Below are 13,661 nucleotides of genomic sequence, written 5' to 3' on the forward strand. Positions count from 1 at the left end.
GGCTGGAATAACTGGCACATGTCGTGAAAGCTCCGACCACCTCTGGAAAGTGGGTGGGGACAGCAGCTCATTTGCATTTAAAATGACACGCACGAAAACAGCCCTTCAGGAGGATTAAATGATTGAAATGTTCTGCATTCTGTTCATAACCAGAGAGAAGTCCAACAGCTTCACCAACAGATGCAGCCCAAGCATTCATTCATTCATTTTCCTTCGGCTTAGTGCCTTTATTTATCAGGGGTCGCCACAGCAGAATAAATCTATCCAGCATATGTTTTACACAGAGGCTGCCCTTTCAGCTGCAACCCAGTACTGGAAAACATCCGGAGCACCTGGAGGAAACCCACGCCAACACGGGGAGAACATGCAAACTCCACACACAGAAATGCCAAATGACAGAGCCGGGGCTCGAACCAGCAACCTTCTTGCTGTGAGGCAACAGTGCTAACCATTGTGCCTGATTGATTGATTGATTGATTGATTGATTGATTGATTGATTGATTGATTGATTGATTGATTGATTGATTGTGAAGCACTCACGTGGGGCCTCATGTATCAATGCTGCGTACGCACAAAAACTTTCGTACGCCAGGTTTCATTCTCAGAATCGCTCACGTTTGAATTTACTAACGATGAACTGAACGTGGGAATGTGCTGAACGTGGGAATCCAGGGGCCTCATGTACGAAGACCTGCGTGGAAATCATACTAAAACATTGCGTACGACAAAGCTGTAAATGTGCGTACGCAGAAAAGCGGCAAGCGGCAACCTCCCGCTCTCTCTCAGGAAGCCCATACGGAAGTAACTAAAACTGCAATTCATCTGAAATTCCGCTAGTCCTGGCCGCTCCTGGCTCCAAAACAGAGCAAATTTCAATTGAGCCCACTGTTAGAATATCCAACTTTACAGCAGAAAAAAAGGTGTTTACAGCCTGGTACAAAAAAGATTTTGGTTAATACAGCTAATATTACCCTTCATGACAACTGTGAGGGGGTGAATTTTTTTATAACTCATCCGTTTCCTTTATATTAGGTTATATTAAGTTTGCATAATTAAGGGAGTGGCCACTTGAGTGACAGCTAGGTCTCGCTGGTCGCCGTCACGTCACCTCAGCTGAATCCTGCAGATTAGCCACTGAACTCGGCATATTAATCGTATTTCTGTGTTGTTTTATGTGGCTTTACACAGTCAACTGCCTTTTGGACTTGTTTCCTACAATTATTAGATGGCATGGCATGCTGAGTGCACTTAATTGTGCTCACAAACCATTCACGTGGCCTCCGTTTCCCATGTGAGTAAAGATATATACTTATATACCATCTCTATACATGTATATGTCTTATTTAAGATCATTTATCATTTATATTTATATTTAGAGCTGTAATGCACTCCAGAATCTGACGAATTGATTAGCTGTAGGCTCTAGAACAGTCATCTGAAGCGTTGTCATACAGTGTTATGCTGGATTTCATCAATAGTCTTACATTAACCAACACAGACTATATCTGAAGTGTTTGGAAGTAATTCGCGTTTTCCTCCTGTTGAAAAACGTCATAAGAACAATGTTTAGTGGCTCAATGTATTACAGCAGTGTTTTTACAAGTCTAAACACTTTATTGATATAGTGTACAACCAAGCACAAGTGGTCAGAACACAAACGAGTCGCAGGTGATGAAGTATTAAGCGTTCTCCCAAAGTAAAGTGTGTCTGAACCAGCTCCAAGCTAAATGCCAGCAGGTGTCTGTAGCTCCGCCCACTCTCCGCCTCTTTGCCCTTGTTTGGTATCCCGCCGGAGGTGTGATGACGCGCGAACAAAATGTTGACGGTTGGCCGCGCCTACTTGTGGCTTCTTTTGCGCTCTTTAGAAACCTATGGGTGACGTCACGGACACTACGTCCATATATTTTACAGTCTATGGTACGCACATTTACAGCTTTGTCGTACGCAATGTTTTAGAATGATTTCCACGCAAGTCTTCGTACATGAGGCCCCTGGATCATGCCCTGACAGCCTTGTCTGTCAGCCTTGTCCTTGTCTGTCTGTGCTTGTCTACATGGCTTTCTCTTTGTTTATGTTGGCTATGTTTCTTTTGTTTTGAATCTTTGCTTTCAGTTACCAAGCCCTCTTATTTATATATTGTTAACCCTACTGTTTTCACCAGTCCCTCGTGTGCTCTGTTCCTTACATATTGTGTTTTGTCCTTGCTTGGTATTTTTCTCATGCATCCTTGGTTCTCATGTGTCCGATGGTGGTTTTTAAATGTGCCACATAAACAAGATTAAAATGAAATATATTTTCATAAGGTATATTTTAAAAATAAAACATAACATAAAGACTTTGAGCTTTATTAATCACCATGTGATCTTTTAAAGTGACTGACGGTCTGTGTTTAATTATCCTTTTCCCTTGATTGTTGTGTCTTTCTGGAATACTTTATTGTGATTGGTCAATTACTCAATATTGATATTAAGTGATTTATGATGCTGATTATCGAACAATAATGACAACAACAACCCTTTAGGCAACTGATACCTAACTGTGATAAATAATTTATATTTTTTTTCAAACATTCATGTGTTGACCCAGCAGACACACAAAATCATAATCATTAAAATAAGGTGAGGTTTAGGTGGCCAGCGTCTAAGGACAACGTTACTTTGGTGTCCAATAACGACAGGAAATGAAGTTGATATTTTGTTTGTTTTAGGTTGCAAAATGACCAAAATCCGACGTTGAGTCAACATTTTAAACCAACGTCATAATAACGACAAATACTGACATTTATTCGTCAGGTACAGCAACCAAAATCCAACATCTGACAGACAACATAGTGGTAATGTCCACACAACGCCAAGCTGTAACATCATTAGATGTTGATATTTGGTTGATTTTAGGTTGTGTTGGAAAATGACCCAAATCCAACGTTGAGCCAACATCTTAAACCAACGCCATATTGACATCAAATACTGATATTTATTTGTCAGGTACAGCAACCAACATCCAACGTCTGACAGTCGTCAAATTAGCAACGTCCACAAGAGTTTTTACGTTGCGTTGGAAAGTAACATCTGTTCAACATCTGTTCGACGTTGGACATTGACGTCGGCCTGACGTTATGTTCTAACGCCAACTTGATTTTCATTTCCAAACAAAATGCAACGTCCCACAATGTTAGGGTACAACATCAATCTCATGTCATGTTGACGTCCTGTGCCAGCTGGGGATATATTAAGCAAGTAACTGCATATCAATGTAGTTAACCGATAATTATTAGTTGTTTTCAGTTGATTAAAACTCGGTTTTAGTTGATTAAACTAATTAATATTATTACTTTTTCTTACTGAGTCAAGAAAAAGTAATAATATGAAAAAATGAAGAGCATCACTTAAGCGCCGAACAGATACAAGTTTTCTGACCTGACACAGAAATCCATTTGTGTGCCACACCCACTTCTCAACAACCAATCAACAAGAGGTGCTCAGAACCAAACTCCACCCTACATATTTTCCAATAATCTGTTACGGTCTTGCATATATCGCAAAACAAAACAAAAAAGATCTGTTTCACTGCAATTTTTAAGTTTTTACACACATTTTGCAGACAGATTATTCATATTCACAGATTTACTGTGATTCTGAATATTTAACCGTAGCCAGCATTTAGATATAAATATTACACTAGCTAATATTTGTTGTTCACACCATGTGCTTGGATGTTTTCCTAAAACCAAGATTGATTGCAAGATTTAGCAGCGGTAATCTTCCTTACACGAGTGATTTTGTGTCTGAACTGTCATCTGCTGTAATATATTGCGGTATTTCACTCACCATAAAAACCGAGGCCAGAAACAGCTGTAGACAAACCGCAACCGCCAGCATCCTGAGCTCCTCACTGGCTGCGGCACACAGAGAGCATGCTTAAAACACAACACCTGTGCCATACAATGTGCTGCGTCCACATGAACAACGTGTAAAAACATACCTGTCTGGGGCCGATTCAGCGCTCACACACCCAGCGTCCTGCAACACACAGAGGTGTGTGTTAGTCTTCTGTTGATTTGCGAAAGGCCCTGAAGCTGTGCGTGCTCAAACAGACACAAACAAAAAAAAAACCCATCTGAAAACATGAATTATGGAAAAACATTATGTCGCTAGCGCCTGCTTAACACACCACTGAATGCACTGATAATGCTAACTCTCTAATACTAAGATGAAATGCACTGTAAATCAGCTCATGTCTAATGTATTTCCACAGAGGGGTATTTTACTTGAATATATCAGGATATTAACAAGAGCATGATCAGTGAATTATCAATTTAAAGGTCTTTGAATTGTGCATTTTTTTAATTTAATGTTTGACCTAATCTCAACTGAACAACCCAAGCTCATTCTGAAAACGTAGCGCCGCGAACATTTCTGGAGACTGCGATTTACGTGGCTGGAGGTAAGTATGGGCGCATTTAATTTTTCCGAGTGAACGCTAGGGGGCGATGTGACAACGCTCCTCTTATTCGTGCTCGCCGGCTGTGACGGCTCACTCACCTCCTTGTGGAGGGCTTTCCCGCCGTAACCAGCTTGTCCGCTTAGCTCGTAGTGTTACGTTGGCGGAGCGGAGGCCTGGAGGAGGAGGAGCCACCCGGGGCGACGACTGGGTTCGAGTACGGGGAAGAGCGGTTCCAAAAATCCGGTAAGATGAACAACAGAATCCAAAAAATAAAAGCGAACGAGTTCGTGATGGGGCGAGAATGCGATGAAATCCGAAAACTCGGTCAAAAACGGACGAGGGCTTTAGCTTTTCTTTTCTGGACGGCTTTTGTAAATCGTCGCTTGGGTTTAAGGAAGGAGGAGGAGGGTGGCTGGGTCGGCCAACTGACTGCCCAGTCGATCATTCAATCAGTCGGACAGACGGTCGCTTGACAGCGGCCTCCGGCGGCTTTTCATGTGAAAACCGAGAGGCGTTCGAGACGGGAAATAAACATAAACTGCACAAATACATACCTCCCGGGACGTATTTCGGGGCCTCCAGAAATGTCTGCGGGGCTACGTTTCAACAATGAGCCTAGGTTGCAACTGATACATGAAGAGAGGGCGGGGCATATAATAGTCCCTCCCCTTTATAAAAAAACAGCCAATAGTGTTTTGTTTTTATCACAGCTCTGCCAGTGAGAGTGGTTGAGCTTAAGCGCATTGAATGAAATGTAAAGCGTCTTGAATGATCGATTTAAAGGTGTTTGAATTGTGCATTTTTTAATTTAATGTTTGACTTAATGTCAACTGAACAACCCAAGCTCATTCTGAATATGTAGCCCCGCGGACGTTTCTGGAGACCGCGATTTACGTGGCCAGAAGTACGTATGGACGCATCCCGTTTTTTTCAAGAGAACGCTACGGGGCACCGCTCCTCTTCTTCGCGCTCGCCGGATGTGACGGCTCACTTATCTACATGTGGAGGGCTTTCCCGCCGCAGCCAGTTTGTCCGCTTAGCTCGTAGTGTTACTTCGGCGGAGCGGAGGCCCGGAGGAGAAGGAGCCACCCGTGGCAACGACCGGTTTGAGTCCGGGGAAGAGCGGTTCCAGAAATCAGGTATGATGAAAACAGAATCCAAAAAATGAAAACGAACGAGTTCGTGACGGGTTGAAAATGCGGCGAAATCCGAAAACTCGGTCAAAAACGGACAACGGCTTTTGCTTTTCTTTTCTGGACGGCTTTTGTAAATTGTTGCTTGGGTTTAGGGAAGGAGGAGGAGGGTGGCTGGGTCAGCCGATTGGTCATATTAGCAATAGGATATATTACACTGCATATTATTGTTTACTGTAGTATTAATACTATTATTATTAATACTGTAATATTAATAATAATAGTATTAATAAGTATTAATAATGTAGTATTAATGTAGTATTAATGTAGTTTTAATCTTCTCTACTGCACTTCATACATAATTAATTAAAATTCCAGGTCATCATCCTGTGCTCTTGTCAAATTCACATTTGGGTTTTCTCGCTCTCATCCTGTGTGTCTCAGTGATCTGAGTGACTGCGCTGTATGTGTGCCACTATTGTTTGGAGGAAATAAATGACCCCCAACTGCAGGGGCCGCCGAAAATGAAAGCACTCCACTATCCAGCAACTCAACGATTCTGACTCACACTAGGCATCTGAAAGTCAAACAACCCTCCAGAAATCAAGTTCAAACCGCCTGAAACAAGCTGCAAACGCTCTTTAATATGGTAAACGCGAGCTGCTCTGCTGCCAGACTGAGCATGCTGACACCTGCAAACGCCGCTTAAAAACGTACAGCCCTGTAAAGTAGGAGTTTCAGACTCCCTTCAGTCTCAGGATGTAAAATATGTCTTACTGTACACTATTGCAGGGTGAAATGCTAACTGTTATGATAGCTAAGTGAACAAAGATAACTTTATTGTGCATTTAAAAATTGTTATCAATTCACAGGAATATTGAAGCCCGCATGGGAAAAATTACTATATAGTATCTTATAGCAAATATTACTTTTTTTACCCTTAATAGTAAAGTACTTGAATTATAATTGTATATATCCTGTGGTAACACATACCACAATTCAAAATAAACAAATAACAAAAAACAATAGAGTATATTATATATCACTGTAGTTTACTGTAGTAAAAACTGAAGTGTGAAACAGCGTATCATTTATTTTATTTTCGGCTTAGTCCCTTTATTAATCTGGGGTTGCCACAGCGGAATGAACCACCAATTTATCCAGCTCGTTTTTTACGAAGCGGCTGCCCTTCCAGCCGCAACCAATCTCCGGGAAAAACAGCGCATTAGTTCACTACAATACAAAGAGTATTGTAATATATATATAGTATTAGACACTATTATATATGGTTTCAAAACTTAAATTACTATAAACAATGAATTACTATAGTATTTTTTCATGTAGATAATAACAAAATGTGCATGAGATGATGTGGGATGACCAAAAACATTGTAAAAAAAATACATTATAAAGCACTATTTGATAAATCTGAGCATTATTTTTCTGTGTATTTTGTCTTACTGTTTCATTTCAGCTTTGCTTTGTTTTCATAAAACTGATATCTAGTGATGCAAATAAAAGTTACTTCTTGCATGTTTCTACACGAGAAGCAAGATGACAAAAATGTTGTAAAAACACACACACACACATATATATATATATATATATATATATATATATATATATATATATATATATATATATATATATATATACACACACACACACACACACACATATATATATATATATATATATATATATATATATATATATATATATATATATATATATATATATAAGCAAATAATGTAAGTTTTATATTTGGATTGAGTTAATCTTTTTCTTCTTTTAACCATAAACTCGCTTTGATAACTTTTATAGTCGTTTGGTTTCTCAAGATTTAAATACATGTGAAAACAAGTCGTAAAACAAATTAAACCTTGTTTTTATAACCCAGAAATCAAAGATTTCACACCAATTTCCATCAAAGCACGATGAAACTATATTACTCACCAGAGTATGATGTGCAAGAACGTCAGAAATGGTTTGTTTATCACAGAAAACACACTGAAAGTAAAGCCTACAGTATAAATACACACACAACACTTATAAATTACACTCACTATTTGTTGCTGTCGAAAGAAAACCGAGCTGTTTGCATCTCCCGCGGGTGAATCCGCTCTCTGAACCCGCACTGACTCTCTCTCTCCCTCTCTCTCTCACACACATTCTGAATGTCCACACTGCGTCACTCACTCACTCACACACACGCGCATACACTCACATTGCACCCCCGAGGAAAGAACCTGTGCGTTCAGTTGTAACATTTTAATAGCGAGAGGAAAAACGTACAGAAATACCATGGCAACAGTTCCCGCCAATTTACAAATACCTCAGCAGTCTATGCTTATCACAAAGATAAGGAAAGGCCGTGTTGCCAACATGAAAAACAAAATACTGTAGTACAGTGGTTCTCAAACTGTACCACTAGTGGTGCACAGGCTTCCCTTCTAATGGTACGCGGAGGAATCGCTGAATAATTAAAGTTAAAAAAATTAACCCGCTTTCAACCCTTTAACGCCAACACTAATGTGATCAGATTTTAAAAGGCTGAACCTTTTATTTTCATTTTACTTCTATCATTTGAAGCTAATTTCCTCATATTTGTAACGGTTGTTGGGGGCATATCCCGTATTTATATATCCCAATGTTGACAGATACAGTTTAATCATCGGCTTTTGACATTGATTTTTTTTTATTACTATGACAATGCACCGAACAAGTACAACACAAAAGCTAACGTCAACATTTCAACATCACGTTAATTTGGGTTTTCTGTTGTAATTGTTTCAAATATTTTTCTAATGACATGTAATTTTTCCAGCCCGATCTCACGAAAAAACAACTATTTTACCTATTGTCCAAAAAGTGGCGTATTTGTATGAATTCATAAGATTAAATTAATATAAAAACAAGAACTTATTAAACGGAGGTGTGGCCACAATTCCCACCCCTAACCCCTTCCCGTCATTGGGCGATGAGCAAATCATGCTAAAATGTATAAATGAGATACGAATTAATACAAATTAGCCACTAGATGGAAAAGTTACGAATTGCTATGACATTGCACTAAACAAGTACAACGCAAAAACTAACGTCAACATTTCAACATTACTTTTGAGTTCTCTGTTGTAATTGTTTCAAATACTTTTCCATTGCCGTGTTGTTTTTTTCAGCCCGATCTCATGAAGCATTACTACTTTTCCTATTGTCCGAAAAGTGGCGTATTTGTATGAATTTGTACAATTCAATTCGCATAAAAACGTGAACTTATTAAACAAAGCTGTGGCCACAATCCCCTTAAAATTCATGTATACTAAAATGTATAAATGAGATACGAATCAATACAAATTAGCCACTAGATGGAAAAGTTACAAATTGCTATGGCATTACACTGAACAAGTACAACAATAAAATAACAACAGCGTTGACATTTTAATTAGGTTCTCTGTTCCCTCAGAATCAGTGTAATTGTTTCAAATACATTTCCATTGTTGTCATTTCTTCAGCCCGATTTCACAAGGAAGCGTTACTATTTTACCTACAGTCCGAAAGTGGTTAATTCGTACAAATTCGTACAATTCAATTCGTATGAAAACAGGAAATTGTTAAAAGGAAGCGTGCTCCAAACCCCACCCCTCCCTCATTGGGGGATGAGGAAATTATACTAGTGTTCGAATGAGATTACAAATTAGCTGCTAGATGAAAGTTACGAATTTCCAAGTACAAGAAAATTTACATCAGCATTGGCATTTTAATTAGTTTCTGTTTCCACAAAAACACAGTGCGTCATTGTTTCAAATACTCTTTCATTGCCATGTAATTTTTCCAGTCCGATCTCATGAGCAAACGTAACGATTTTACCCATTGTCAGAAAAGTGGCCAATTTGTACAAATTCGTACAATTCAATTTGTATAAAAACGTGCAATTGTTAAAAAGAGGAGCGTTCACAAAGCCACCCCTAACCCTACCCTTCACTGATGGATGAGGAACTCATCCTAAACTGTACAAATGGGTTCGTACGAACTAACACAAATTAGCCACTAAATTAAAAAGGTACGAATTGTTGTAAGATTGCGTTCAATTTTTCAGTCTTCTGTAAGTAGTCTTTGTCTCTTCCAATGTTGTCGCTTGCGTTCAGTGAACGTTAAAGTAGCCAGTCCAATCCCGGTGTTTTCAGAGTTGTCGGCTGAGCTTCTGGGCCTGCCGCTCCTTCGCGTCGAAAGCGTACTTGGTGTCCTGCAGCTGCTCGATGATCTCCTTGGCCTCCTTCATGTCCTGCGCCAGCTGGTTGTACTTCTCGGCCAGCTCCTGGTTCTCTCTGCGGAGCTCCACCACCAGCTGGCTCAGCTCCTCGCTCTGCCGGCCGCAGTGCAGCTTCAGTTGCTCCATCTCCGCCAGGGTCAACTCCATGCGCTTCACCAGACCGTCCAGCTTCTCCTTCGACATGCTTGCTGGGTAGGTGTAGGTTTGGGTTGCAGATATCAGAGTGGCAGTGTCCTTGGTGTCTGCAGTGTCCCGAGTAATCACTTACGGCTTAATCCCTGAGCACTGGCTTGACTTGCGTGTTGTAGGACACTCCCTCAGACGTCTACTAATCCCCTTAGAGGAGCTATCCTTAGTGTCTTACAGCCTTCATTGGCCTTAAATAAGCCAGCTTAATACCTTACCGGGAACTGAACGAACCTGAAGGAGGGGGGGAAAGCAGGCAATCAAAGAAGTTAGCTTTGATTCCTAACATTAGGTTTCTAGGAGATAAACTTAAATACCTCTTTTGGAAAATGTGCATTTTGTAATGTCCTAGTATAGTCTGCCTCAGGTGATGAGTCCAGTTTACTGCTATACAGTAGACAACATCTGAGAGGAGTAAGGTTTACCTGCACAGCACACTAGCTGGTCTCCGTTACACTCACCCCCGTAAACCTCACTCCCATCTGGGTCATGGCACCAATGTAACCCCGCCGGTCCTACACCACCCAACCCGCTCCAGGCTGGGATCGAACTGGCAACCTTCCGCATGGGAGTCGGTCGCTCTACCAAGGAGGCTAATGACCATGGCCTCTAGCGTCTGTCGTTAGAGCACCTTTAGAGGTCAGAGGAGTGAGGTTTACCTGCATAGCACACACTAGCTGGCCTCCGTTACACAAACAATGTTTAACTTGTAAATATTAGATTTTTAAACATAGCTAAAGGGCCATATTTGGCTCAAATTTTAAGCAACATTTAAGCTTTTCTTGAAAATAGGCTCCACTAAACCATTTTTGAATCCATTCAGCCGATTTTAAGGTCTGGCTGGAGCACTTTTAGCTTAGCACAAATCATTGAATTGGATTAGACCATTAGCATCTCACTCAAAAATGACTAGAGTGTTTCAATAATTTTCCTATTTAGAGCTCAACTGGGCTTTATGTAGTTACATCATGTACCAAGATCGATGGAAAATGAAAAGTTGCTATTTTTATTCTGATAAGTCTATAGGAACCTGCCGCAGCAATGGCAAGGCAGCATAGTCGGAATAAATGACTGTCCCTTTAAATGCTTCAGCTCAAACTAATCTTGTTTTAACAAACTTTTGTTGTATTCCAAGTTATTTCGCAATCATTTGATATTTTCCAGCAGGCAAAAATCCAAAAAGCCTGATGATTGAGGTGATCTGAGGTGTCACGTACGTTATTAACTAAAACGCTGAAGAATGTGCCAAGTTTTGGAAACTGCCCAAGCATAGTAGTAGTGATGTGCAAGTGCCTGCTATGTTTTTTTTGGAAGTCTGTTGATTTCACCTGTGGCATAACAATATAATTGCAGACTTCAGGTGAGACGCTGTGGTGGAATGTGAAGGCTCAGCTTGAACCTAATCACCAAAGCTAGAATACAAAGACATCCCAGCATGCGGGTTGCCATGGAAACTACTGCCACCTCAAGGGCTTCAGGCCAGTTCCAGAGGGTCCGGCACTCAGAGCAGGAGTGACAGTCTTACAATGCTGTGGAATTTCTCAAATGTTCCCATCGTTTCCAGGCCCATTCGGCATGACTGAGCAATAGGTCAAACACAACAAGGTAAAGGTGAACACAATCATCAGGTTTAGAGCGAGTATGTGTGACTAAATAAGGTCTGCTACTGAAAATACGTCCTCCGATGGATAGTAGCAGACTCTGAAATGAGAAGCAGATTCAGAGTTCCTCATGAGGTGGTTATTAATTAGCAAATAATATAAATATTACGAACGTTAACATTAGGTGAGCAGGTTACATTGTAACCCCGTGTCCTAACAACACGCTACATGACGAGATTTGCAGTGAGACGAAAACATGACAGAAATGTAAATACAGCCATTCAGAAGCACAAAATACTGCACTCCAGCGATATGGTAAGGTTTATAATCTAATGAATACATTTGAAACCTCTTTAACATTATTAAATGCAAAAGTGGTTTGAATTTCTAAAATGTTCTCAGGACTTCTAGACAGACCCACTTGACATGACTGAACAATAGGTCAAACACAACAAGGTAAAGGTGAACACAATCATCAGGTTAAGTGTGTGTGACTGATTATTAGAGGTGTGAACCTATACTGGTCTCACGGTTCGGTTACGATTATCATGCCTTCGATTCGGTTCAATTCGATATCACGGTGCATCGACGATGCTTTCTATATATAGTGTTATATTTTAGGGGGGAGGCTATAACAAGCAGTCTGTATAAACACACAGCACCACACTGTCTCTCATTCAAACACATACACAAACATAGACAGCACCAAACAAACAAACAAACAAACACACACACACACTTAAGCCCTCGCAACAGGGAGAGCTCGCGAAGAGCGGAGCAGAAAAACGAAGAAAAGAGAAAAAAAGAAGCAGTTTTTCAACAGTCCTTTACCTTCCTTTAACACATATTGCGAGGGCTTAAACGGAGCAGTGATCGTAATGTTGAGCGAAAAAAAAGAAAGACAGCTGTGAAACATAACCAGCTTTGTCTTTTTGTTGGAAACACACTTTAGATCTTTTTAGGGTAAGGCATTTTTGAGTTATTGCCGTCTGTAACTGAATGTGTGTCAAGAATATCGAAAACAAAACCAACTGAACCGCGCTTATTTCTGGCGCCCCCCTGGATATACAGCGCCCTTAGCATTTGCCTATGGTGCCTATGGCACGGGCCGGCCCTGAGTTGGCTGAGTGTTGTAAATACTCGCGCTCACCTCCCTCGCGACCGAGCACATAGGAGATAAATAACGCCAGTACATAATAACCGGTTATGATTATTACTGAACCGATACCGAATTGTCCACGTCTGCATCGCAGTGCACCAAAGAAACAAATAATTTTGACACCCCTACTGATTATCCCCCCATTGTTCTCATTGCTTGCCACTCCACATTAGCCAAGATAAACATCTACCCACATCTTTAGGGTCTTCAAAAATGAAAATTGTCATCATTTTTGAACCATCCTCCATTTGTTCCAAAGATTTGAGTTTGTTTGAAGACAAAATTCTTAATTGGTTAAATGGTTTCGAAGCTTTGTTTCTCTCATCACTAGTTAGTCGATTGCATTGTGTAGTGTAGTGCATTGTAGCCTTTACTCCACTTATTGCACAATCCTGATTTCCTTCAGTGCAAAGTATATTTGTGTTTTTTTTTCCAGTTTTGTTTTCAAATGCAATAATGCGCTATAAATGATCAAACGGAGATGATGGAAAAAGCTGTAGTGAGATCTGCAAAACTATGCTGAAGGCTGTACATGTAAAACACTATTGGTTGGGCTTAGGAAAGGGGTTTAGGTGAGTGGTTCCCTAGCTTATCTATATGACAAGCTCTGCTTTCTGGATGTGTACAAGACAGACATGTATCTAAAACGTACAACAAAACATACTACAAGTAACAAATTTCGGACTCGCACAAATGTAGACAGCGCCCTCTAGTGGATTTAACATCTGAAACGTACAATAAAACGTATCCCAAGTAATGTATTTCAGATATGCACAAATGTAGACAGCGCCCTCTAGTGGATTTAACATCTGAAACGTACAGTTAAACGTACCCCAAGTAATGTATTTCAGATTTGCACAAATGTAGAC

The 13,661-nt window shown here is 40.3% G+C and overlaps 1 protein-coding gene and 1 long non-coding RNA gene across 40 annotated transcripts in view; both read right to left on the reverse strand.

Annotated features, from left to right (window-relative positions):
- paplna (papilin a, proteoglycan-like sulfated glycoprotein) overlaps positions 1-7,704 on the reverse strand; it is a 71,591-nt gene extending 63,887 nt beyond the window's left edge. For 9 of the 39 annotated variants that reach the window (XR_015513852.2, XR_015513844.2, XR_015513843.2 and 6 more), the window contains exons 1-3: positions 7,643-7,704; positions 3,982-4,019; positions 3,828-3,895 (exon numbers count right to left, since the gene is read on the reverse strand). Coding sequence is in view for 15 of the 39 variants with exons in the window: in XM_087291098.2 (XP_087147224.1) it covers positions 3,828-3,878 (51 nt within the window). In the remaining 24 variants the exon portion in view is untranslated. Of the gene's footprint in view, positions 1-3,827; positions 3,896-3,981; positions 4,085-7,532 lie in introns of all 39 variants that reach the window. The other 30 variants (XR_015513851.2, XR_015513850.2, XR_015513840.2 and 27 more) reach the window with 7 other exon arrangements.
- Positions 7,705-8,995: 1,291 nt separating this feature from the next.
- LOC147833215 (uncharacterized) lies at positions 8,996-10,113 on the reverse strand. Its single transcript, XR_015513927.1, has one exon. It is a non-coding gene; the product is annotated as an uncharacterized LOC147833215 (long non-coding RNA).
- Positions 10,114-13,661: the final 3,548 nt, after the last annotated feature.

This window comes from Danio rerio, chromosome 17 (assembly GCF_052040795.2).
Source record: "Danio rerio strain M-AB ecotype USA chromosome 17, GRCz13ab, whole genome shotgun sequence".
Taxonomy (NCBI): domain Eukaryota; kingdom Metazoa; phylum Chordata; class Actinopteri; order Cypriniformes; family Danionidae; genus Danio; species Danio rerio.